General features: G+C 39.6%; 1 protein-coding gene across 10 annotated transcripts in view; it reads right to left on the minus strand.

Moving 5' to 3' along the window:
- CTTNBP2 (cortactin binding protein 2) overlaps nucleotides 1-24,290 on the minus strand; it is a 166,895-nt gene extending 142,605 nt beyond the window's left edge. For 5 of the 10 annotated variants that reach the window (XR_013524091.1, XR_004728092.3, XM_078343266.1 and 2 more), the window contains exons 1-2: nucleotides 24,184-24,290; nucleotides 12,716-12,823 (exon numbers count right to left, since the gene is read on the minus strand). Coding sequence is in view for 5 of the 10 variants with exons in the window: in XM_035254209.3 (XP_035110100.3) it covers nucleotides 12,716-12,823; nucleotides 24,184-24,264 (189 nt within the window). In the remaining 5 variants the exon portion in view is untranslated. The other 5 variants (XM_078343267.1, XM_035254210.3, XM_078343268.1 and 2 more) reach the window with 3 other exon arrangements.
- Between the last annotated feature and the right edge of the window lie 344 nt (nucleotides 24,291-24,634).

Genomic DNA, 24,634 nt, shown 5'->3' on the forward strand with positions numbered 1-24,634 from the left:
GTAAGGGCTCTAAGAGTTTGCATTTTTAATGAGATGAAGCTGATCCTGCTGGTCTGGAAACCACACTTGGAGAACAAAAGGCTCAGATTATTCCATTTTCCTTTCTGATAATCTTCAGGGACTGTTCCCTGCCTATCAGGTTAAGCACATGGGTGCTTCAGCTTGGCATTCCAAACCTCCTGGATAGAGCCCATCCTAACTCCTACTCCATCCATCCACACCCCTGTGCCTTCATTCATTACCTCCTCACTCTGCCCACAGCACACACAGATCCTGTGCTCTGGCTCTTTCTGATCAGAATTACATTTCTCCCTGCTCTATTCATTAAGGTATTTAGTCTTCAAAAGACTGCAGGAATGCCACCTCTTCCCAGAAGCCATCCACAATTCATCTTCATTAGAACTCTTTTATCTGGGTTTTACTAAACACGTACACAAGCCAGCCCTGCATTATCATTAGTAGCTATTACCTAGCTCTTTTCCACAAGATCATATAGATAGTTAAGAAGATGCATTTGGAGTTAGAAAGACCTGGCTTCAAACCTAGGCTTGGCACTTAGCTGTGTGATACAGAACACTTTCTTTAACCATGAGCCTTAAAATGAGATAACAACAGTACCTACTTCCAGGGGTACTCATGAAGGATAAATGACGTAATCCACATGAAATACTAAATAGCATGCCTAGGAGTTAAGGCTCAGCAAACAAGGGCAACTATTTCCTGGAAGTTTTAGAACATCCTCCAATTTTTCAACATTTCTCGTGTGTCAGGTTTATGTCTCTTCACCTTGAATCTAAGCTCTGTGACTGCTTGATTAATAGAATATACAATAGCCTCCCTGTATGTATAAGGATATGTGCTAAGACTCTAAATGCATGCTTGAAACCACAGATAGTACCAAACCCTATATATATATATATATATATATTGGTTCAAGGCTGCAGTGTGCTATGGTTACACCATTGCACTCCAGCCTGGTTGACAGAGACGCCTTCTTAAAACAAAACAAACAAACAAACCACCTCCATAAAGTCATCTGTCAACCAGGCTGGAATGCAATGGCATGACCTTGTTTCATTTTAAGAAATAAGTTTGTTACAGCAATACTGCTTTGTAACTTCAAGTAACCAAAGAATGACAGATAAGTAAGAGAGACTAATATTCACTCTGAAAAGCAAGAAATTCATGAGGTCACCATCTACATATAAGGAGAGATCAAAAGGAGACCCAGCAAAGCAGTTGCACAAAATGAAACAACTTTGAGGGAGTTACACAAAATCCAGGGAAACCTAAGTAGTTGGAGACCAAATAAGAGAAACATGGTTATTTTTATTTTATTAGATATTATAAATATTTTGCAAAGTTTCTGTATTCTTACCTTGGCCCTATTTTTACACAGCCCTCCATCCATAGTGGGTCTTAGAAAAATACCCTATCAGTCACGGTACATAATCTTAGCATATATTAAAAGCCCGGTACTTTTCCATTATTGCAGTTATCACACATGGAACCTATTAATTATGGTTAGTGTTCTACACTAGACAACACATTTTAGAAGTACCAGGACTATCTAGTATACACTCTCTTCCCAGTGCCCAGTGCAACACCGGATATAAATATACACTGAGAAAATGTCCGCTAGGTGAATGTTGGACAGCTAAGCACTAAAAAGCCTGTTGAAAGAACTAGAACAAATGCCTGAATTAATTGAGCACAAATTTACATGGAGCATAAATACAATGTCCTTAAAAAACAAAGTTTCTACCTTAACGCTGAAATTGCATTAGGAACAACTATTTGCTGTCATCAGTTAGAAAACAATGTACTCTTAAGCTTGGTGTGGTGGTATACACCTGCAGTCCCAGTTACTTGGGAGGCTGAGGTAAAAGGATCTCTTGAGCCCAGGAGTTTGATTACAGGTTGAGCAACATAGCAAGACCCTGTCTCTATTTAAGACAAAAAGAAAATAAAACAGAGAAAGAAAAGAAAGAAAGGAAATAAAGGAAAATAACGCACTCATGCTGGAGGAGATAATTTTATTCCCAATCTCCTCCATCTATTCAAGTCCTGTTAATACCCACTCCCATCACACACACAACAAATTACCCACATTTAGAGCCATTACCCAGAAATTCAGAGCTTCATAGAACCATACTTTAATTAACGTCAACTGTAATTGCTTCCTCAGATGCTTTCTTTCCCTTTTACTGTCAATCTATTTCCAAAAGTAGTTAACATAATCTCCCTTAAACACTGTTTTTATCACATCTGTTTCCTACCTCAGAGCCTAGAGTGAATCTCAACTGTCAACTGTCTGAAATCTAAACTCATTAAGAGTTTAACATATTCTCAATATCTATTAAGAGTTACTAAAGCTCTTCCATTAGTTGTCCTACCTACAGTCCACTAAACCAAACTTACCACTTGTTACTATTCCCAGACAGGCACAAAAACGTATGGAACCTCTGATGTAGCCAAGCAGACATGATGAAAGGTTGCTTCTCAGTTACACTAGTGAAGTCTCTATTTTGTCAAGAAGAAGGAAGCCCAATACACTTTTGAGACTTTTTATGAAAAACGTATTCCCAGGCATTCATGGAAAGAGACTCATCAATAGAAAATCATCAACTCCACTAGGCGAGGTGGTTCATGCCTGTAATCCGAGGTGGGTGGATCACCTGATGTCAGGAGTTCAAGACAGCCTGCCCAATATGGTGAAACCCCGACTCTACTAAAAATATGAAAAATCAGCCAGGTATGGCAGTGGGCGCCTGTAATCCCAGCTACTTAGAAGGCTGAGACAGGAGAATTGCTTGAATCCAGGAGGTGGAGGTTACAGTAAACTGAGATCACTCCACTGCACTCCAGCCTGGATGACAAGAGCAAAACTCCATCTCTTAAAAAAAAAAAAGAAAGAAAAAAAAAAAAGAATCAACTCTAAATACTTGTAGGGATTACTTAAAAGTTTGTCTTAAAAAATCTAAAACTGGATTATGTTGATTCAATCTTCGTGAAAGGAAACCTGAACTTTCTAACAAGGGGAATGGCACATCCACATTTTAATATATCAATTATGTAAAATACTGAACTCTTCCTCTTAGTGCCTCTATCATGACCCTGGCTTACATAATCTACCTTCGCAAATTCACTTTAACTTTTATTGATTAGAAAAAAAAAAATCAAAGAATTATATAACATTAAGGAAATCTATACAATAGCGTTTCGTGGAAACCAAACCAAATTTCTATTTAAAGACTCAATTTACTACCTGCTGATGTTTTGGAGATACAAAACAAACAAACAAAAAAGATCAAATATGATAAATTAAAATAGATATACAAATTTAAAAACAAAACACAACTATAAGAGACAGACTTAATGACTGAAATATGCAAAGATGGTCAGGATGGAAAGAGCAGTTCCTTAGTAATTGTGTCATTACACATTTCAGAAATCTCCATCATGTCCCTAAACTCAGGTCATGCAGCATTCCCACATGCACCAGCATGTTCTCTCTCATCCAGAGGATGCAGAATTATGTACCAATTAAAGAAAAGTACAAGCTTTTGGTATGATAATAAGGACACATTAAAAATCAATTATGTTCTTCTACATTATCATACTTGCCATTCAATAGGATCTTAGAAGTCTTCAAGGATTTACTTCTGTTTATAATTACCTGTGCTCAATTGCAAAGGAACACCAAATGAATGATTAAACATTGAAGACTATCAATTTCTTTGTAGCTTCAACTTCTGTGCAGCTTTTGAAATTTACAATTGATTACAGGTGTGTAGAAATGATCTCATACTTTGTAGCAATTAAAGTAAAATAAAGAATCCATAAATGACAATTTTCAGCTCTAGGAAAATGCTTAGTTTCATTAATGTTGCCTTTGGGGCAGAGACATGGTGAGAGCTAAGGTTAGGAGTCAGACAGAAAATGGCATATATCCTTTACTTTCTCTGTTCCTAAAGTGGGGGTACTACCATTGATCTCAAAACATTTCATAAAGATAAGAAATAATGCCTATGAAATGCCTGACATATAACCAAAACCTAACAACATTAAGCCCCATTCCATCTCCAACCCCTGCTCAAATTCTAGCTTGTTGTAAACAGCAGTTAACCTTAGGATTCCTGCAAAGCATGAGCCAAATGGAATTACCCTTTTCTTGATTTTGGTTTGGTTACTGCCCACCATCATGGGACAGATGGAGGCAGTTATAGAAAAGAAACCGTTTTAGTTTAAGATGATAAAAACCACCCTCTTCCTTTTTTTTTTTTCATGTTTAGTTTACTTTTAAATGGTTGTGAATGGAAGTGGTTGCAAACAATTATTTATGCAAAGTTGAAAGTAATGCCACACAAAATTTAAAAATGTATTTAATAAAGAATAAGCTGCACACTGAATATGAGCACACTGCTTTAGACCCGTTTCCTCTTATAATCAAACCATATAATTAATCATAAATGTGGCAAAAGAAATTTCTGCTAAAACCCATGACTTGTAGCTTAGCCACCAAGTGTCAAGATGAGGTGGCTAAAATGTAGGTGGCTAGAATACCTCAGAGGAACACCTTGTATTTTCAGAACACATGGAATTCTAAAAAAGAACTGTTAATTGGACTGACAGTCCCCACAATTGTGATCATCTTCAAAGCGTACAAAAATATATTCCCCATTTCATCTTATTCGTAACCTTGACTCTATCCTGTGCCAGAACAGATCAAATGGTATGTGGGATAGAGCTGGGGAAAGCTTCATCTTTAATTTGTTCTCCTTACAGATATCTTGATAACTTATTAATCATAATCAGCAGGCAAATGCTACAGTTACTTCAATTGCTTATTAAATGGTCCAGAAATGGTGATCATAAACATTTTGCTTTCATGACCTCAACACCTCATTTCTGAATATGTGCAAAAGCAATGTTTTTGCATGGTATTCATCTGTTTTTTGTTTGTTATTAATGGGAAATGATTATCAGAGAAAAAATTTACCAGAAGAATCAAAGTTTCTCATTTCAGTGTTTGTCCTGCTGGAACAAATACAATGCTATTTAAAAATCATCAGCTACTTATTCTTTCTGCCAACTGATTTGCTTGCAGAAACAACACAAAATCTGGTCAACACCCTTCTTCCTTTCTCTAGCATGGCACAAAAGCATTATCTCAACAGACAGGAAAGGAAACTAAAATTAATTTATGTTTTCATAAATTTAGCTCTGCTCAGCAAATTCATTCATTAATTATAATGAACAGCACAAAAAGGGTATGTTTTGGTCAATCAAATGCCTGCATTCACAGGAGAATTTTGAAATACAAGAGACTGCATGTTTCACTTAGCTGAAACCAATAAAAAACAGATTGTTATTCTTTTATCAGGATTTAGCAGATGTGTCATATGAGGAAAACATTCACAATACTCTGTAGCATACTCTGTAGCTGTTTTTAAAACTCGAGTGGAACCATTATTCTACTTAAAATGATTGCCTTTGTTCTATGTCAAGATTCTAGCACTGAGCCATACAACCATAAAGGCTTTTTAATTTGGAAAATAAGGCATTTAATTTCTGCATAAGAAAGTGTAATTCGGGCCCGGCGCGGTGGCTCAAGCCTGTAATCCCAGCACTTTGGGAGGCCGAGGCGGGTGGATCACGAGGTCAAGAGATGAGATCATCCCGGTCAACATGGTGAAACCCTCCCTGTCTCTACTAAAAATACAAAAAATTAGCTGGGCATGGTGGTGCGTGCCTGTAATCCCAGCTACTCGGGAGGCTGAGGCATGAGAATTGCCTGAACCCAGGAGGTGGAGGTTGCGGTGAGCCGAGATGGCGCCACTGCACTCCAACTTGGGTAACAAGAGCGACACTCCGTCTCAAAAAAAAAAAAAGTGTAATTCAATTTTAAATAGTAAAATATGTAATATATTTTGAAACGGTCCTGAAATTTGTTAAATTTGTTAAAATGGGCATTTTCAGATTATTTTTAGCTTGAAGGGATGTATCCCTTGCAAGAAAAATCACTATATCATAATGCAATGTATATGGAGTTTTTACATTTATTTTAGCAAAAACAAAATTTTTTTTTTTTTTAAGACAGAGTCTTGCTCTGTCACCCAGGCTGGAGTATAGTGGCTTGATCTTGGCTCACTGCAATCTCCACCTCCCAAGTTCTGGCAATTTTCCTGCCTCAGCCTCTCAAGTAGCTGGGATTACAGGTGTGTGCCACCACACCTAATTTTTGTACTTTCAGTAGAGACAGGGTTTCACTATGCAGGCCAGTCTGTTTCAAACTCCTGACCTCAAGTGATCTGCCTGCCTCGGCCTCCCAAAGTGCTGGGATTGGAGGCATAAACCACAGCACCCAGCCTGAGATACATCTTATAATCACTGGCAAAGTAAATCTGCCTGTCCCAAGGCAAGAGCTCACTGTTGCACATGGGCGGGCTCAGTTCTATAGAGAGAATGGGGGTCAATCAGCTGTCACCTCAGGTGGACTATTTGCATTAATAGCCATAAACAGAGGGACTTCTTCCCAAATTTGCAGCCTGCCACCATGCCTGGCTAATTTTTGTATTTTTAGTAGAGATGGAGTTTCACCACATTGGCCAGGCTGGTCTCGAACTCCTGACCTCAAGTGATCTGCCCACCTCAGCCTCCCAAATTGTTGGGATTACAGGCATGAGCCATCACACCTGGCCAATTTTGGCAAAAACAGTTTTAAGAATAGTTCTTCCTTGACCAGTATTACCTCCTTAAAGCAGCATTTCCCAAGGGGCAGCAATTTGATTCCCCACTGGAGAGACCTTCTTGTCACAACTGAAGAGTTGCTACTGGCATCTAGTGGGTAGAGACCGAGGATGCTGCTAAATATCCTACCAGGTACAGGACAGCTCCCCACAAACAGCAAAAAATAACTGGTCCCAAATATCAACAGTGCTCAGATTGAGAAAACCTACTTTAAAGCAAAATTACTAAAAAGCTTTAAAAATTTTTTTGAATTTTGAACCCAATGAACAGGTCAAGCTTTTGAAAAGGAAGATCATTCTAGGTAAACTCAATATACTGAGTCGCAGTCTGAGAAAAGTAAAACTTAGGCCTAAGTAACCCTACACAGAACAAGTTTAAATACATAAAGGCAAGTAATAGAATTTTCTAAACAGAATTTTGGCATAACATATATTCACTTATATGTACTTCAAACTTTATTTTTATGCCTGCTACATAGTAGGTACTCACCAAATACTTATTGAGGAGGGAAGGCAGGAAATTTCTATCTTCCTATATCTTAGCCCAGGATATTTTGAAAAATAATATTGAAATCAAGATAGGACCCCTCCCTCTTGGACTTCAGCAGGTTGTTAATGTTCTCCAAAGCCCTCCCTTCTTCCATAGTACTGCAGTGTAGCCAGCCAGTCAGCCAGGGCCATTTTCCAGGCTCCTATGCAACTAGGAAAAGTTGCATGTCTATGAAAGGTCTCACAGATACACCTCTGTGCACTCTGCAGCAGAAAGCCCATGCTTAGAGGAAGTGCTTGCCCTTCATTTCCCCTCTTTCCCCCTTACCATGTATTAGGATGTGGAGCAGGCATTGATCCTGTTTCAAGTATGCTGATGAAGCTAACTCCCTAAGAGTAGTAGTAAAACAAAAATAACCTGGGTTGTTGAATGACCACTTGGCATGGAGCTGCCTCTCCAGCTGGGATTACTCACCTCCAGATTGTTATGTGAGAGAAATGAACTTATTTAATCTGTTGTACATTTATTCTCGGTTATAGCCACTTGCACAAAGCAATTCTAGAACTGATAATCCCCTATGTTACTGGGGTTATAAATGTATTCTATCTGAAGAAATATTAAGCTGGCTAAATTTTAAAATTTTCAATGCAAGTAATATTTGAAAGTCTAGATTATATACTCTATATATGAAGGTTAGGAGGAAGAATTGCCATGGATTTAATATGGTCAGTCTCATTTACCCAATCTAAAGGAAAAAGGCACAGAAGAAATCGGAAGATAACTGCCAAATAAATTCATTGTTTAAATGATATAATATTTATGTAAACTCATGCTAATGATAGCAGGCTGGGCCCTGTAAAATGTAGGTTTAATCATGTAATTTTGACTTTTAAAATTTTGTAATTAGAGCATCTTCATCATCTTGACTGTGTCTCTCTTTGACTAAGATACCTGTAAGAATACCAGTAGCTCGAGACCATCCTGGTCAACATGGTGAAACCCCGTCTCTACTAAAAATACAAAAAATTAGCTGGGCATGGTGGTGCGTGCCTGTAATCCCAGCTACTCAGGAGGCTGAGGCAGGAGAATTGCCTGAACCCAGGAGGCGTAGGTTGCAGTGAGCCGAGATTGCGCCATTGCACTCCAGCCTGGGTAGCAAGAGCGAAACTCCGTCTCAAAAAAAAAAAAAAAAAGCTAGAAGACTCCAAAAAAGTAAACAATTAATCTTGAATCATTAATTTCTGTATAAATTATATACTCAGATTTTGAATAGCCAATTAAATTTAATTCAAAAGCTTCTGTGCCTATCTTGGTGTTCAGAAAATGCAGCTGCTTCTCTTTGGGCACATTCCTTATTAAACTACAAAGTATTTTTCTATGGACTTTATTTGAATGTATCTATTTATTAAAAGGTTTACTCCTAATCTATGTGAATATGGAGGAATTGTTGAAAAAAATATTTCCCATGGGAATCAATTAAAATATATTTTAGTTAAGCAGCTTTATGCAATTCAGATTTTTTCAATATTGCTCTTTTTAAAATTAAATGGCCAGGCACTGTTACTCACGCCTGTAATCCCAGCACTTTGGGAAGCTGAGGCAAGTGGCTCACCTGAGGTCAGGAGTTCAAGACCAGCCTGGCCAACATGGTGAAACTCCAACCCTACCAAAAATATAAAAGTTAGCTGGGTGTGGTGGTGCATGCCTATAATGCCAGCTACTTTGGAGGCTGAGGCAGGAGAATCACTTGAAACTGGGAGGCGGAGGTTGCAGTGAGCCAAGATCGCACCACTGCACTCCAGCCTGAGTGACAGAGCAAGAATCCATCTCAAAAATAAATAAATAATTATTTAGAAATTAATGTCTTCCATACTATCATGGACTTTCTATACTGGAAAGTATCTATACCTTAAATATATGAAAATAGCAAAGGTACCATGATATATATTGCAATCTCTTAACATCCTTCCCATCCCAAACTATATTTCTGGATTGTTTTGAAAAGTCCATTGCCATTAATCCAATGATACATGCAATTTTTAATAACTTGAAATCAAAGCATCAACACAGCATGATTTAAAAAGTAAATTAGCTTCATCTGAAATATGTTTAAAGATTTTAAAATTCTAAAGAATTTGAAGGTCTCACAACAAAATCACTTCTAAATTTAATAAAGTTTAGTGTACAAATTAGATATCTTTATAGTTTATATTTTTTTAAGTTCAAAACTATTTACTATTTTAGTGGAATATTAATTTTGGCTGAAAAAACACAAGATGCACTTCCTTCCCAGTTGAATAGTAGCACACTGATTACCCACTGAGGAGATTTTGATTCTTGATTTAGGAATAAATTGATCTCATAATGTAAAACAAAATTAAAATGACAGTTTTAAAACCTCTCTCCTTCCCGATTTCTTTCTGGGGCTAATGCCTCAGTTGCATTTTACCACTATAGGAAAAGGCAAACAGATGACACACTTGGAGCAATGAATGTCCCAGGGAATACTCAATTGGTAAATCACCACAGTGAGTCTATGATGGCTACCACATGTATGTGAAAATGATGTTACCTACTGTAAAATAACAGAATCATCTAAAGAAAGAAATCACAATTCTTAATTTTAAACCAAGAAGCTTTAAGAATCTCCATATACACTGAGTTCCATACGGGAGGCTGTGTGAAAATGAACTGGTAGCAGCAAGGTATGGTGGCTCACGCCTGTAATATCAGCATTTTGGGAGGCCAAGGTGGGTGGATCACAATGTCAGGAGTTCAAGATCACCCTGGCCAACATGGTAAAACCCCGTCTCTACTAGAAATACAAAAATTAGCTGGATGTGGTGGTGTGCAACTGTAATCCCAGCTACTTAGGAGGCTGAGGCAGAAGAATCACCTGAAGCCGGGAGGCGGACATTGCAGTGAGTCAAGATCGCACCACTGTACTCCAGCCTTGGCAACAAGCAAAGGAAAAAAAAAAAAAAAAAAGAAAGAAAGAAAAAGAAAATGAACTGGAAGCTCTTAGGCATGCCATATCTGTGACCTCAGATAAGTCAGACATTTCCAGGCTTTTTTGTTTGATTTTTTTCTATAAACAAAGGAGTCCGGTCTTGGCCAATGGTTCTCCACAGGAGCACTACCTTAGAATCTGTTTTAGAAACAGACAAGAGCATTTTTGGTTTTCACAGTGATTGGCACTTAGGGAGGCAGGGCAAAGATGTGGTTCCTTGCCACACATCCAGGAACTGTGCCATGTTCCCTACCACTTTCAAATGTCTCTCTGTTCATTCCTTTCATTGGAACCCTCTGTATGACCGGTCTGGAGAGTAACTCCTTTTTATTTATTAAACAAGTCATTTTAATGTTTTAGCAAACTGAATTTTCTAGGGATTAAACTCCTGTGCACATGTGTACTTTGTCTGGACCTCTAGTAAGAGTCATTCACCATTTCAGAAAAATCAATTCACCCTCCACAAATCTGCTGACTCAAAGTAAACAACATTAGCAGGACGGGATCAGGATTCTTTTACAACTATTGTATTCATGTCAATACCATGAATAGGTTCAAATAGCCACGTGTTTTATCACATCTGACAGTACAGTCATGTGTGAGCATTTATATATTGAGTATATCATACTTTTAAAAAATATTTTCCTGTTATCTTTGTATTGGTTTTGTTATTTTTAACAGAACCTACTTATAAATGCAATTGTCCCTATATTTCATTGCAGGATAGTAATAAGGTAATAAAATATTTTATGAAAAGGAGACACTACATCTGATAGGGATGCAAAAGGCTGACCTACGATATGATCTAAGGCTCCTTGTAATTCTAACATTCTTGACTCTAAGAAAAATGTTCATTTGGCAAGTCCTGATTATTAGCAAGCCTTTACCTCTACTCTTACATTTCAAAGTACTGCAATTAAGTTAAAAAGCAAAATACATGTGGTTGCTAAGGTGATACATAAAAACACAGACTTCACTAAATGTTCAAACATTGATGTGAGCAGGGGGGAATTTCATAGTTCTGATGCCTTTCACAGCTTAACATAGAAGGACAAAAAAAAATAACTAAGGCACAGCTGGAGCCCTTCAGTCTGGCCACAAGAGGCTACACTACTGGCCTCAGCAGCTGACTGTGCCCTTGTTTTGTCCTTGGGCTAAGGGTCACATATGTTAGTTATATGCTGCCTCAGCATTTCTCCCAAAAAATTTATTCAGAAAAATATACATTTGCAAGCAATACAGATGTTCTAAATGTGAAACAGGAGGAACACAACCAAACTGCAAATGTCTGCTTAGCAGAACTTCAATTTCATTCAAAATGCAACACCTTCAACTCAATATTGGCTTGCCGACAGGGTGACTATACTCCCACTTTTCTGTGGCAACTTGTTCCTGCAATCAAATTAAGGGCTAATCATCACATCTACTATGCCAACTTCTGGTTTATGAAAATATATTGAAGACATGACTTCAGGATCTGTTCTTCTCACACAACCGGGTTCTCCCCATAATCCACCATTATTATGTCTGACCATCCAGTACTACCACCTCCCTCCTCTACTATATAAGCTCCTGTCACAGGCAACATCTTGTTAACGTTTCACAGATTTTCATATGTACATTAAAATACACTTCCTAAGACAAGGTTTGAGGAAATAATTCCCTGATGAAATAAGAAAAACCCATACTTAATAAATATATCCTTCCTGGCCAAATGACCAACAGTCAAAAAATAACTAATCACATACAAAGGATTAAATAGAAAAGAGGGGGAAAAAAACCAAGCACCAAATTATATTCGATCTACACACCAAAACAAATGCAAGATCCAGAATATTCAACTGGAAAACTGCACCAAGAAAGTCTAATTGCCATTGTTTTTTCAAAAAGAAAATTTTATTGACACATTTAAGTAATATATTCTTTGTAAGCTATTATAGAAATATTTCAAAATTACTAGAAGATCACAAAAAATTAACAGTATTTGAAGGTAGGGATATATAAACATTAACTTTGTAACTCATAGTTTCTAAAAAATGATTATAATATTTTACAGGGAAAAAATATCCACTACCAGCAATATTTTTTGTAAATCTCAATTTTTCCTAACTGCCATCACATACATGTAGGATCCCAAATTACCAATTTTCTGAAAACACATGTTTCTAACCAATTAAACATGTGAAACATGAAAGGATTTTTTAATGAGTATAGCTGACTTCTCAAGTTTCCCGTATTGAACAGTTTACTCTCAGCCTCCAGCACCTCAACAACCATCTGACTTCAGTATTTGTTTGGGCTTACAAAGGTTATGGGTTAGAGTTTGGGGTGAAGAACTCATTTTGACCTGATGTAACATTTTAAATCTATTTTATTCAAACACTTAAGAGAAAGAGGGTTTGCCAATGGCTCTTTAAAAAAAGCAAATGACCCAGCAGAGACCCAGTGCTGTGTTGTTCTTACCCGCAGGGCCTCGATGACGAGGTCTCTGGCCTCCAGCTCCCCTTCCATCACGCTGAGGAGCATCCGCAGCTCCGATTTACTGAGAGTATCCACATCAAACTCTTTTTTCTGTAACACACAAAAATAAGGCAATGAAAAATCTTTTCCTAAGGAAGACACATACATTCTAAGGGTATGTAATGGATCATTTTTATTCCAGTGGCTCAGCAGATCCAAGAGAAATGGGGTACTATCTGCAGCAGACAATCTATGCCTTGACCTTCTAGGAGGAGAGGTTAAAAACAATAATCCCAATCTCTCCACTCTCCCCTCCAAAGAGCTATAGTTCCCCAGTCTGCCTGCACACCCAGATTCAAAATCTCTCCAAATTACACAGCACCAACTTAAAGTCCCTGGAATCTGGCGCAAAATAGCTCTGGTATATCTTAGGGGAGGAGGGGAGTTTCAAGGGTAGCAAAGAAAGCATGCATGTATTCCTAGAAGGCCCCCAACATAAAGGCTCCCGGGAGGTTATTACAAATTCCAGAATATCCAATAATAATAGGTCATGTTTATATACTCTGCAGCAGAGGCCACCAGCTGGCAGCCAAATCTGGCCCACAGATGTGTGTTACTTGGGCCACAAAGTGGGTTTGTCATCGTTACTGTTTTTTATTTAGCCAACATTTTAAAAATCTGAAGATATCACCAAAAAATCCAGATCCCTGGCTTGTCTTCAAATGTCAGATGACTGGGTAACCCCAGATTCACATTTCCTCAGGGTGATAATTCAGAGCCAGGAAGTAGCTGACCCTCAAGAAGGAACACATTCCTCATGTTGCCAACCCTCCCCCACCAACACATACATACATGCACACACACACACACACACACACACACACACAGCACAGGCACACACACTTTTAAGAAGCCAGGACTGCCACCCATATGTGGTCATCTGGGCTGCCATAGTCAGGTGAGTTTGGAACCTCTGCTATTTGGTTATCAAAGTGCCTTCTTATGAATGCCTCTGTAGCTTCTTGGCAGGCCTGGGAGGGAGCTGAGGCTGGAATAAGAGAGCCTTCCAGGGACCCAGCTACAACATTAAGTCAGCACCAGGTTCCTAGGTAAGGGGGCTGGGGAGGGGAGGTGGTTATAATTTCTCACACAAGGTTCTCCCAGCCCTTTTGTCTTCTCTTGTACATTTCTTCCCTGAGTGACTGCAGCCAACCTCTCAGGCTTTAAATCCCATTGATATACCACTGACTCTTGATTCTTTTGTCTTCTGCTCCAATCTCCTTTGTCATAGCAACTTTTACAAGTAGGTCCTCTGGCATTCATTTTAGAGATAAAGCTGAGAGATCATCATTGGTGAGTTCACAGTTCACAGTCAGCCTGGGTGAGTCCAAAGCATGTGCTCCTTCCACCAGGCACACTCTGTTCCTCCCTGCTGTAGAGACCCATTTGACAAGCCCAGTCACCATCATAGTGAAGGGGAATGAAACATTCATTCCCAAATCTCTCTGTACACTTGCCCTCAGAAGCCATTGCTCGAAATGTGCCAGAACATTACTTCACACTTGCATAGCACCCAATGACTTCCAAAGTATTCTCAAAGAATCAACTCTAATTTACACCATATTGTCACCTCCTTTTTAAAATGGAAACTCTTAAGTCAGCTAATGTATCCAGATTATGCAACCAGTAAACAGTAAAATCAGGATATATGACCAAATGTCATGACTTATCTTCACACTTTACCAGCATGGCACCAACATTCTAGAATAAGCTCTTTGAGATTAGATAAAAAAGGTATCATCCTATCAATCAGCCAACATGAACACCAGGCTATTTCTGTGAAGACATAAAGTATACATAGCAAAGACAATAAATTACTTCAAAGGCTTTCAAACAGGCATGACCAGAATGGTCACATTTAAGTTTCAAAAGAAGCTTCTGGAAAGGGATATGATGGTACGAAGGGGAAAGAGACCAGAGCTACGGTGTTCTCTCAAGAAAGATTTTTAAAAGACTCTCTTTTAAAATTATTTCTTTTTGCATATACATTAGACAGATAAGTTATTTGGGAAGGCAAAGACTAAGGATAAAGAAAAAAGGAAAACCTATAGCAAGCATAAATCATGTATAGTTCTTAGGGATGCCTGCTACAAAGATTTCTTAGAGATGCTTCCTATGAATAGTAAAATCCAATATACCAGGTCTCAATTTTTGCTCCCACTACACAGTAGTGTCCATAAAGTCTTATAAACCAATTGTTCTCAAACTTTGGCATGCATAAGAATCACCTGAAGACCTTGTGAAAAAACAGGCTGCAGGGCTCCACTCCTGGAAATTGTAATTCAGTGAGTCTGAGGTGCAGCTGTGAATCTGCCCTTCTAAAAAGCTCCTGCTGATGCTGTTGGTCCAAAGATTACACTCTGAGAAGCATTTCTATAACTTACGTCATTCTCTGTTTTCTCATCTGTATAATGGAAATCCTAACATCTACCCTGCATTCTTCTGAGGATTAAACAAGAATATATCAATGAAGTAAGTGGCAAATGAAGGCAGGCGATTGTTATTATTAACCCAGATGTTTCATGTAGAGAGGAGTGGGGTATTGGCCAGGAGCCTACTTCTTTGAAGATCTACCAGCCCAAGTCCAATAAACTCAGTTTACTGACTATGATGAAAGACAGGCTCTTTTATCCTGGTTTTTCCCACTGAGATGGGAGAGTAAGCTGCAATTCTTGTGTGCTTTAGAGGGTAATGTTTTATTAATGATGCTTCTCGTTGCTCTAAAGATTTTAATTAATTGTATATTTTATTGTCCTGTTTCTCCAAAGCTTTATAAGCAAAGTGCTCCATTTTAAAAACTAATAAATTATGAAAGACATTGCCAAGATCCTGATTCATACTAGAATCAGGAGAGCCTGCCCTGCTTCCATCATCAGCAGCAACACATGTGACCTACAGCCCAAACTTCTGTTTATCTATATATTTCCATCAATAAAGAGGGAAATTCATTAAAATAAAAAAAATAGTGATACAAAGGTCCTTGCTAAACCACAGATTATGTCACACAGAATGTTAAAAAATAAATCTGTCTCCCATCACAATGTATGATGTACTGTTTGAAACATAACACTGCTTGTCTCTCTTCTACGTCTCCACCCCTATTTCTCCTCTAAAACTACTAATTTCTGGTCTTTCATAATACAAATAGTACAATAATTTCAAATTTTCAACACCTTTCATTTCCATTCTATTCTGGCAAAACAGGGTTTAAAAAAAAAGCAGGAAAAGATGCTTAAGATCTTAAGACTCCAAGTACTTCATAAATAAATACAAAGCACTTTGGTATTTTTAGAAAAATAAGCCCAGAAGCAAAAATTCTACAAAAAAACTATATATATGTATGTATATAAGAAGTGGCATTAATCTTAGGTGCATATGGTACAGAAGTACTTAGATGTAGAAAAAAATTATTAGGGTTTCTTGGTTTAGGAGCCAAAGGAATTTTTTTTAATCATATAATGTTTATAAAAGACTGCCTTGATAAACTAACTTTCAGATTGGATATAAGACAGAACAGATCAAAATGCCATTCACACAAAAAATTAAAGTCTCTATCAAGTCTCTATCAAGGCATTCATGAAAACATGACCCCCAAATCCTCAGCCCCCTCAAAAAAAAACCACAGCAGACATGTTCACAGACTAAGGTTCACTATTGAAGTTGCTTTTCCCAATTAAAAAAGAAAAAGCCAGCTCTTAATTTTTAGTGATGAAAAGAAACTAAAAACAAAACAAAATAAAACCAGACCTGCTAGATTTCAACTTCACAGGCCACTCTTCTGCCTGTTACATTGGCCAGGAAAAGTATTCCAGAAAAATTGCTTAACACCTAGTTTTAAATATCTGGCATGGCAGCTTCAACTAATCCAGAATCTGCTCATCAAATACAAATTATGCCTTATTTGGGATACAAGTCATATATATTAATTTACTGTATGTTAATCTATTATATATTATAAACTATAGTTTATTTTAAAATTAAAAATTATACTTATATAGTTTAATTATACTTATATAGAAAACTGTTTTGCCTCTTTGCTCAGAAGTTAGTGAAATGTATTTTCCTCCTAGTTTAATAGTACATGCTAACAATTAATAATGCATTTAGAAATTTCTATGTAAGCAAGATTCATGCTTTGGGAATGAAAAATATATGATATATATTATGTATAAATGAGGAGAAATAATCCCAAACTCAACTGTTCAACACAGTAGTTTTGAACAGCTCTGAATTACATGGGGCAATCATGGGGTGGGAATGCTTCAGGATTTTTTCTCATTCAGGCTGAGAGAGAGAAAGAGGCAGAACAGATAAAATAGACCCTGGCTGAATCAAGTCATCTTAAATTTCCAGAACAGAACACAGGCCAATACCAAATTTTCCCCTCCCCCAGTTCCCCAAATCTAAAATACTAGGTTTATGTGGGAAATTCAATAGACACAGCTAAATATTAATAGAAAAGTCCTGCCCATATCCTTTAAGAATTAGTGGAGGCAGCACATTGATCAGTTATCAAAATGCCTTCAGGAGACATAATGAGCCACAGATACCCCTCAGACCTTTCCTCAAACACATCTGTCCTATCAGGGCTGCTGGGGCATATGTTGGTGACTAAACACAAACTCAGGCACGTTCTCTGGCTCTTCCCACCAACACCAGGAGCCTGTCTTCCAGTTTAAAATCCAGCAGGTGGTACCTATTTTCCATTAGTAAGTTTTACACAGGAGAAAGCAAGCAGACTGGAAGGTTGGGTGATGAGAGATGTGGCTAGAGAACAATCAGCAAAGTAGGGCAAATCTGTTTGAATCTCAGGGTTTCCATCAGTAAAATAAGGATGCTGGAGCAAGTGATCTCTTAAATCTCCTCCAGCCCCTAAATGTCCTGATTTCATGTAACATCAGGGTAACTGGATTACTGGACTGAGGAAATTTATTTAGGTCATTTCCTGAGCCTAAAAGCCTTTGTGAGGAACTTGAGGAAAACTGTTTTGCCTCTTTGCTCAGAAGTTACAGAAATGTATTTTCCTCCTAGTTTAATAGTACATGCTAATAATTAATAATGCATTTAGAAATTTCTATGTAAGCAAGATTTATGCTTTGGGAATGAAAAAGGGCTATAAAGAAGGAGAAGCAATGATATCATCTTGCAAGTTCCCAATCATAATGCGAAGGCTGTATCACTGACATGCAAAAAATTAAATCCACCTCTCTGGGTACATAAGAACATAGACTATATTAAGAATTTAGCTAATTATAAGGGTTTTCATGAAGAAAAGTACAGGCTTCTCAAGATCTCAAACTATTTTCAAATCTCTCAAGCTACTTCTTACCTTGAGATTATCTTCCTGATTTCCCTCTCTGCAAGGAGAAAATAATTTTTGTGATGAGATTGCATACCTCTGATGATGCTCTTCCTAGTCCTTCATTCTCCTCTGATTCATCTGAGTCCTAGCTTTCTTTAGCACATAGCTCAAACCTCACCTTTAAATGCCTTTCCAGACTCCAGAAATCTCCTGTTCTCTCCAGTCTTAAAATCTTCACTTGGCAGTTAATCAAGTCCAGCTTTGAGCATTTCCTCATATTAAACTTATTAAATCTATTAATTCTATTTTATCACCCCTACTAGATGTGTCAGGACAGTAAGAATATTACTTCTTCACTTGATTTTATCCAACGTGTTACCCCTACGCCCACCCCACCATATACACCTTTGGTATAAAATGTCTACTGCATACAGTATGAAAACAGAAATTTGCAACGAGTCTCATCTACAACCATCTTACTAAGATACAATGTTTCAGCCCACTCTAGAGGCAACTAAGTAACTGTACTAGATCATTCAGTATTTCAAAAATATTTAGACTAACCTAAACTAGGGAAGCAGTTTGATGTTCACCTTTAAAACAACATATAGTACCGAGAAGATGGGGTCTATTTGGTGTCAGCTCTCCAAGGCCATGTACCTCAGCTCATATCAATCACACTGTCTGGGGTCTTTCATGCAAGACAAGAAACTCAGTGTATTGAAAGGAGGTAATACTGACAAGGAAACGATGTCAGGAAGGAAACCTGGTAATGAGTGTAACTAATTTTAACTAAGAGAGAGCTGAAAAGAATGGCAGAAAAGTGGCTCAGTCAGGGGTGACAGCCTCTAATAATTAGGCCCAACTACTTCCCTTTCCCTCCTTTCAGATCTCACCACAGTCTCTGTTTCCTCCTTAGGAAAAAAAGGACAACATCTCAAATAAAACAAGCGTCTATTTTGACCCTAATTCAGCTTTCCAATGTTACATCAGCCCAACACGGGACATGGATCAGCTCCACAGGCAAGCAGACATTCAGATGTAATAACCAACCTTTAAGAAGCTTATAATGCATTAAAGAATATCGTCTTGATTATCTGTTGGTGGCAAATGTCTGCATGCTGACTTTCAAATGAGACGCTGGGCCAAATGAAGAGGCAGTCCTTTGGAACCATCTTGTCTTTTCAATGAAATATAATATGTCAAAACCAAATCTTTGCAAACAAGTAGCCACTCCACATAGCAATGTTACCTAGCCTACACTACATTTCTATGACCTATTAAATGGATCCCCAACCTATTAGTTGGTTACTAATAATTTATTTAAAGAGAGTATCTCCCCCCTCTAAAATCAGGATTTCTGTATGGAAGGCATCATGCCATACACAGCATTAATAATATGATCTCATTATTTATGTAAGTTATTTAAAACATTAAAATTTTAAAAATCTTTCACTATCAGTGTTATCATCATCCTCTCTCGTACCTGTTCTCTGATTCTTTACCTAACTACCAAGAAACAAGACAAATCTCTTTTCATGTTATAAAAGCTTTGCAAAGGAGCACCAAGAGAGAATAATGTAATGGAACGTGTTCAAATAAAGTCTCCTTCTAACGCAATACTCAGATGGGCTTGGGTGGCAAAGTAAACGGAGTTGGGGCTACTACTCCAGTTCCACATTTCTGTGCAATTGCAGACTATTCTAAAGTCTTGCCTAATCTCCTTTTTCCTGCCCAATCTTTCCTTTTATTCCCTTTTCCTGTTTCCAAACTTCTCCATGTTTCTCTTAACCCCCTATTAATCATCCTCTCTTCCACATCCCAGTGGGTGATGTGGCCTTGACTCTATTATTGGAAGGATGCAGGATGGCAGGGGTGCGGCCTCAATCATCATTTTGAAAATAGAGAATCTAAAGAGAAAACTAATAGTGTTGGAAATTAAACTTTTTAAAAAACCCCTATGAAGAATCTAAGAAGTTACTGAGAAAAGCAGCTTGGAAACGGGCAGTATTAAGATGAAAAATTTTAAAACTAAGAATTAGGGTCATCTTTTTGGATCAACATCTGTGATATCTATAATGTTAATTATTACAAGTCACAGGCCAATAGTTTCATTATAAGCTAGCTGGTAACACACAGTAAATTTTCTAATTAGCCAATCATCATTAAGTTTTATGACACAACTTCTTGGTGAGCTTCCTTTTATTTTCTTCATTTAGTAAATACTTGGGGAACACTTACCATGTGCCTGGCATTGTGCTAGCACCTTTGCTTTCTTTTACAAACGTCACACCACTCTCTCCCAGCCACAGCCTTGCTGTGCACATGATCAACAGCAGCTATTTGCAAATCTAAGTACCAAGTCTGTGAAACATTTTCTCACCTCATAAAGTTATGTGAAACACACCAGGATAGAACCAACTGGCAATCTAACTGAGGCATGGGTTCAATCACTGAGAAGACAAATGTTCTCTAAACAAAACTGCTCCTATGAGAAATACAGTAACAATGACAGCAACAATAATAATGAAGTCCAAAAACTGGGGCAAACAGAAATGTACGGCCTATTATTTAAGAAGAAAAAAAAGAGAAAAGCAGGACACTGAAAACAGTTATATTCTCGTCTTTGGAAAAATATTCCAGTCAGTTTCAACTTCCAAGCTCTTTTTCTGAACCACATAGCTAAGAAAAAAATGGAAACCTCCATGCTCATCGCTGAAAGCCCTTCACATATGTCTCCCAAGGATATGGCCACATTTGCACACTCCTGCAGTGCCAGTCCAAATCATCCTTAAATCTCAAGGTCTACCTCAAATGCCATCCTTCTCTGGAAGTTTCTAGATCCATCCACTGGGGATCCTCTCTGAAGTTGCACTCCAAACTTCTAATGCAAAATCATGTGTGCCTCTCATAACACCATCATCTCTGATTTGATTCCTTGGTGTATGTCAGTTTCTATCACTGGGATGTATTACTTCAGGGCAGCAAAGATGATACTTATGATGCCTGCATCTCTGTAAATGCTCAGTAACGTGTTAGTTAAATCTACGTTATTTCCTATTTAAAACATTAAGCTGCAAAACTTTCAACATCCTATAGCTGCCATATATCTATAATTTAGTTTTTTAAAAAAACATAGTGAAATTGGCTATAAAAGTTATCTTCTGTGCATTTACATTCAACCCTGTCACCTGGAAAACAAAAATTTCAAGGTGCCAGCTGTTAATTTGTTTAACATCACTGTTGTGCATTTTAAATCACTGTCCAAGTTTTTCTTTGTCACTGTCACCATGACAACAAATTTTATACCTACTTCTTGCATATTAGCTGCTCCAGAAAAGCCCAGAATGGCAAGAATGTTGGTTGGCTTTCCAAATATAACTCTAAAAAGATCTCCATTTTCCTTTCACTCCCAAATTATTTGGTGACAATAAAAAGTATGAAGATTTCTGTTTTCCATACTGCCTTATCCATTAGGAGTTATTTTCAGAGTAGAAACAGCAATATGGCCTATAAAAGTCATCACATTTGGCTAAGGCACTGAAAATAACCCAGGTTTCCCGGCATGGTTCATGGCAAAGACTATTAATACAGTCCTACTAAATAATGTAACTGTTACCCAGCTTTAAACTTGGTATGCTTTTAGGATTTAAACAGCTAAGAATGAGGATCACAAACTAAATTTAAAACATTCCACTAAAAATGATATTAAACTGAAAACTATAAATTAAGCTTGTTTCTAAGCAACAATCTAAATAGTCAAAGCTTAGTGAAAACACTGACTTTCAAAAATAGCCTACTGCTTCAGAGCTTCCATTGGCTCCTTACTGCCAAATGTATACATAAAAATGTACAATATGTAAACTGATTTGAAATTAAATAAATCTCCAAAATGCAAAGTGAATTGTTCACTAAAATAAAAATTAAGTTCTCAGTCAACAAGAACCCAACGTGCATTAAAACGCCTTTGATTTTTAAGGAGCAACTGTGATGACACATATCACTCCTCTACACTAGCTTTCCTTTCATTTCAAAATTAATCTACAAGTCAAGTGGCTGATATGAGAGAACCATGCCTTATTAAGTCAAAACTGGAGAAGTAAAATAAAATGCCCAATTTACTACATAAGAAGACATCATCGAAATTTTACTAAAATGTCAGAAGTTTATTTCTTTTTAACTACTAGATGAAGAATCCTTATTGCATCTGGCAACCCTAAAGGATTCTACGGAAATAGCAAAGAAGGTTCACTTTCGAAGATTTTCCATGGCTCTGCCCATTAACAAGGGTGAAATTATCAAATCCCCAAATATCAGCAGTGAAAATCAGACTTGAAAATTTTAAACGGCAGAGAGGGAACACTGACCTTGTTAACACAGAAATCTTCCTGGCGACCAAAGTTTTGTTTATGATCTAACTAAACAAAACTATATATCAGCTCTACAGACCATCAATCAGATGTTTGTGTTTGGGTTAATTGTCAGGTGATTAAAATAGAGGGTAATAGAAAGAAACCCATTCTAAGTAGATTAAGTAAACAAATTAAACCTGGGGAACAAGAAACACACCCCTACACACACCCACACACCCCTGCACGAACCCCTGCGCGCGCACACATCACACCTGCACACACACCCCTACACAGGCACCCCTACAAACACACACACACCTCGCACCCTCTTTTTCCTCTTTCTTCTCCTTCCCACCTTTTGGGGATGAAGGCACCAAATCATTTCCACTTCCCCGAGAGCCTTGTCTTAATAGCTAGTTTCCTTACTGTGCCCCACAGAGGGGAGCTGATTCACGTTAAGTGGCCAGGTTTCGTTGGAAATCTTAAAGCTCTGATTTCACAAAAGTTCGTTTTCCGAAAAGTTCAAATCAAAACTTGCCAGTTTTACAAGTGGAAATCAGCAGTCCTCCTCCCCCTGTTTCTCCCTCCACTCCCAGGCTCAGTTCCTCTCACCCCAAGTACCTTCCTCCACATCTCTCTTCCCTCTCCAGAAAGCCCTACCTCCAGAGGGTGGGAGGAAGTTAAAGCGGCCCTGGTTGTTTATGCCTGGCCCTGCCCTCTCCCGCTTTTGCACGGACTCTGCTCAGGTCTTGAGAGGAAGGGAGGGGGCGTCTACGCCCCGCTCGCTCCAACCCACCCCGATCCTCCGGCAAGAGCAGCTAGATCGGGCCAAGAGTGGGAGGCGCTCACAGATCTGCCTTTCTCTGCAGATCCTTGCAGCTCCTGCGAGGCTGCTTCCCAAACACTGAGAACGTTTTCCACCAGGGAAATGTGGGTCCAGCCCTCCCCCAAGGTAGAGGCTGGAAACCACCAGTGAGTATCTGCCCGGAGATATTCAGGGGGTGAAAGTGAGGACCAGTTATAAATGGTAGCGCATTGGCCTTCTAGACCCCAAAGAAGGAGAACAATGTCTTGAAACCAGGTGCAGAACCTCCACCTCGCCCGGGCATTGCCTCGGGAAGAACCAACCCCTTCACCCCACTCCAATCACCACCACCAAGTGATGGGGTAGCAGGCTGCTAGGACCTAAAGCGCTGGCCTCAGCGGCAGCAGCGCCAACAGCTGGACACGGGGTCTCTCCCAAAGGGCCTCCCGAAGGCACCGGAACAGATGCACACAATGGGCATCCCCACACCTGCTGGGCGATGGCCCGCCTCCCCCTCGAAGCTCTCCCAGGTCCGCTGAGAGGTACCAGGCACCCGCGAGACACGCGCTCGCAACCATGCGCGCAGCGAGAGGTGAACAATGGGGGGTCAAATTCGCCAGGAAACCCGTCCCAGCCTTCGCCCCCCGCCAGAATCCACCGCAGCGGAGGGAGTGGGCGAAGGGGTCGAGTGGGACGCACGCAGGAGGCTGGGAGAACCAGGCGACCTGGGGTCGCTCCCCAGGGGCGCGGAAGGGGCAGAACGGAGCCCCAGCCCGGGTGGCCGCTCCGCTCCCACCGGCATCGCCTTGCGGGCACCCCGAGGAAGGGGCACCCGAGGGTCCCGGGCTTACAGAACGCCCCGGCGGTGCGGAGCCCGGTCCAGCTGGGGCCCCGGCGCCGCCCCCTGCCCGCGTCTACACTCGCCCCACACCCGCCCCGGGAACTCGGTTACCGCCGCCTCCGCCGCTGCCCCCGCCGCGTCCTCTGGAGCCCGGGACAAGTCGGGCTCGCAGCTCGCGCCGTCAGTCGCCATCTTCCTGCTCTAGCGGATCCGAATGCGAGCTCGGAGCCGCGGCTCCGGACTCAGCCCTCTCCGCGCGGGCGGCGCTTAACCCGCTGCTGTCCGGGACGCGGGCTCCGGGAGCCGGGCGCAGGGAGCCGAGAGTCGCCGAGCTCTCTCCGCCCCTCGCCGCCGCCCTCGCCGCTTAACCCTCTGTGCGCCGGAGCGCCCCGCCTCGGTCCCGCCCCGCGCCCTGCTGGGCCAGCCGCGGGCTTGTGGAGGTGCGAGAAATGGGCGCACGACCTGACTCCGCTGCGGTTCTGCGCACTGGCTAGGGATCAAAGACCAGGGAAGAGGTGAAGGGAGAAAGCGTGCCGCAGAACCCCCACCAAGCCCGAGAAAT

The sequence above is a fragment of the Callithrix jacchus genome, chromosome 11, assembly GCF_049354715.1.
Source record: "Callithrix jacchus isolate 240 chromosome 11, calJac240_pri, whole genome shotgun sequence".
In the NCBI taxonomy this organism is placed as follows: Eukaryota; Metazoa; Chordata; class Mammalia; order Primates; family Cebidae; genus Callithrix; species Callithrix jacchus.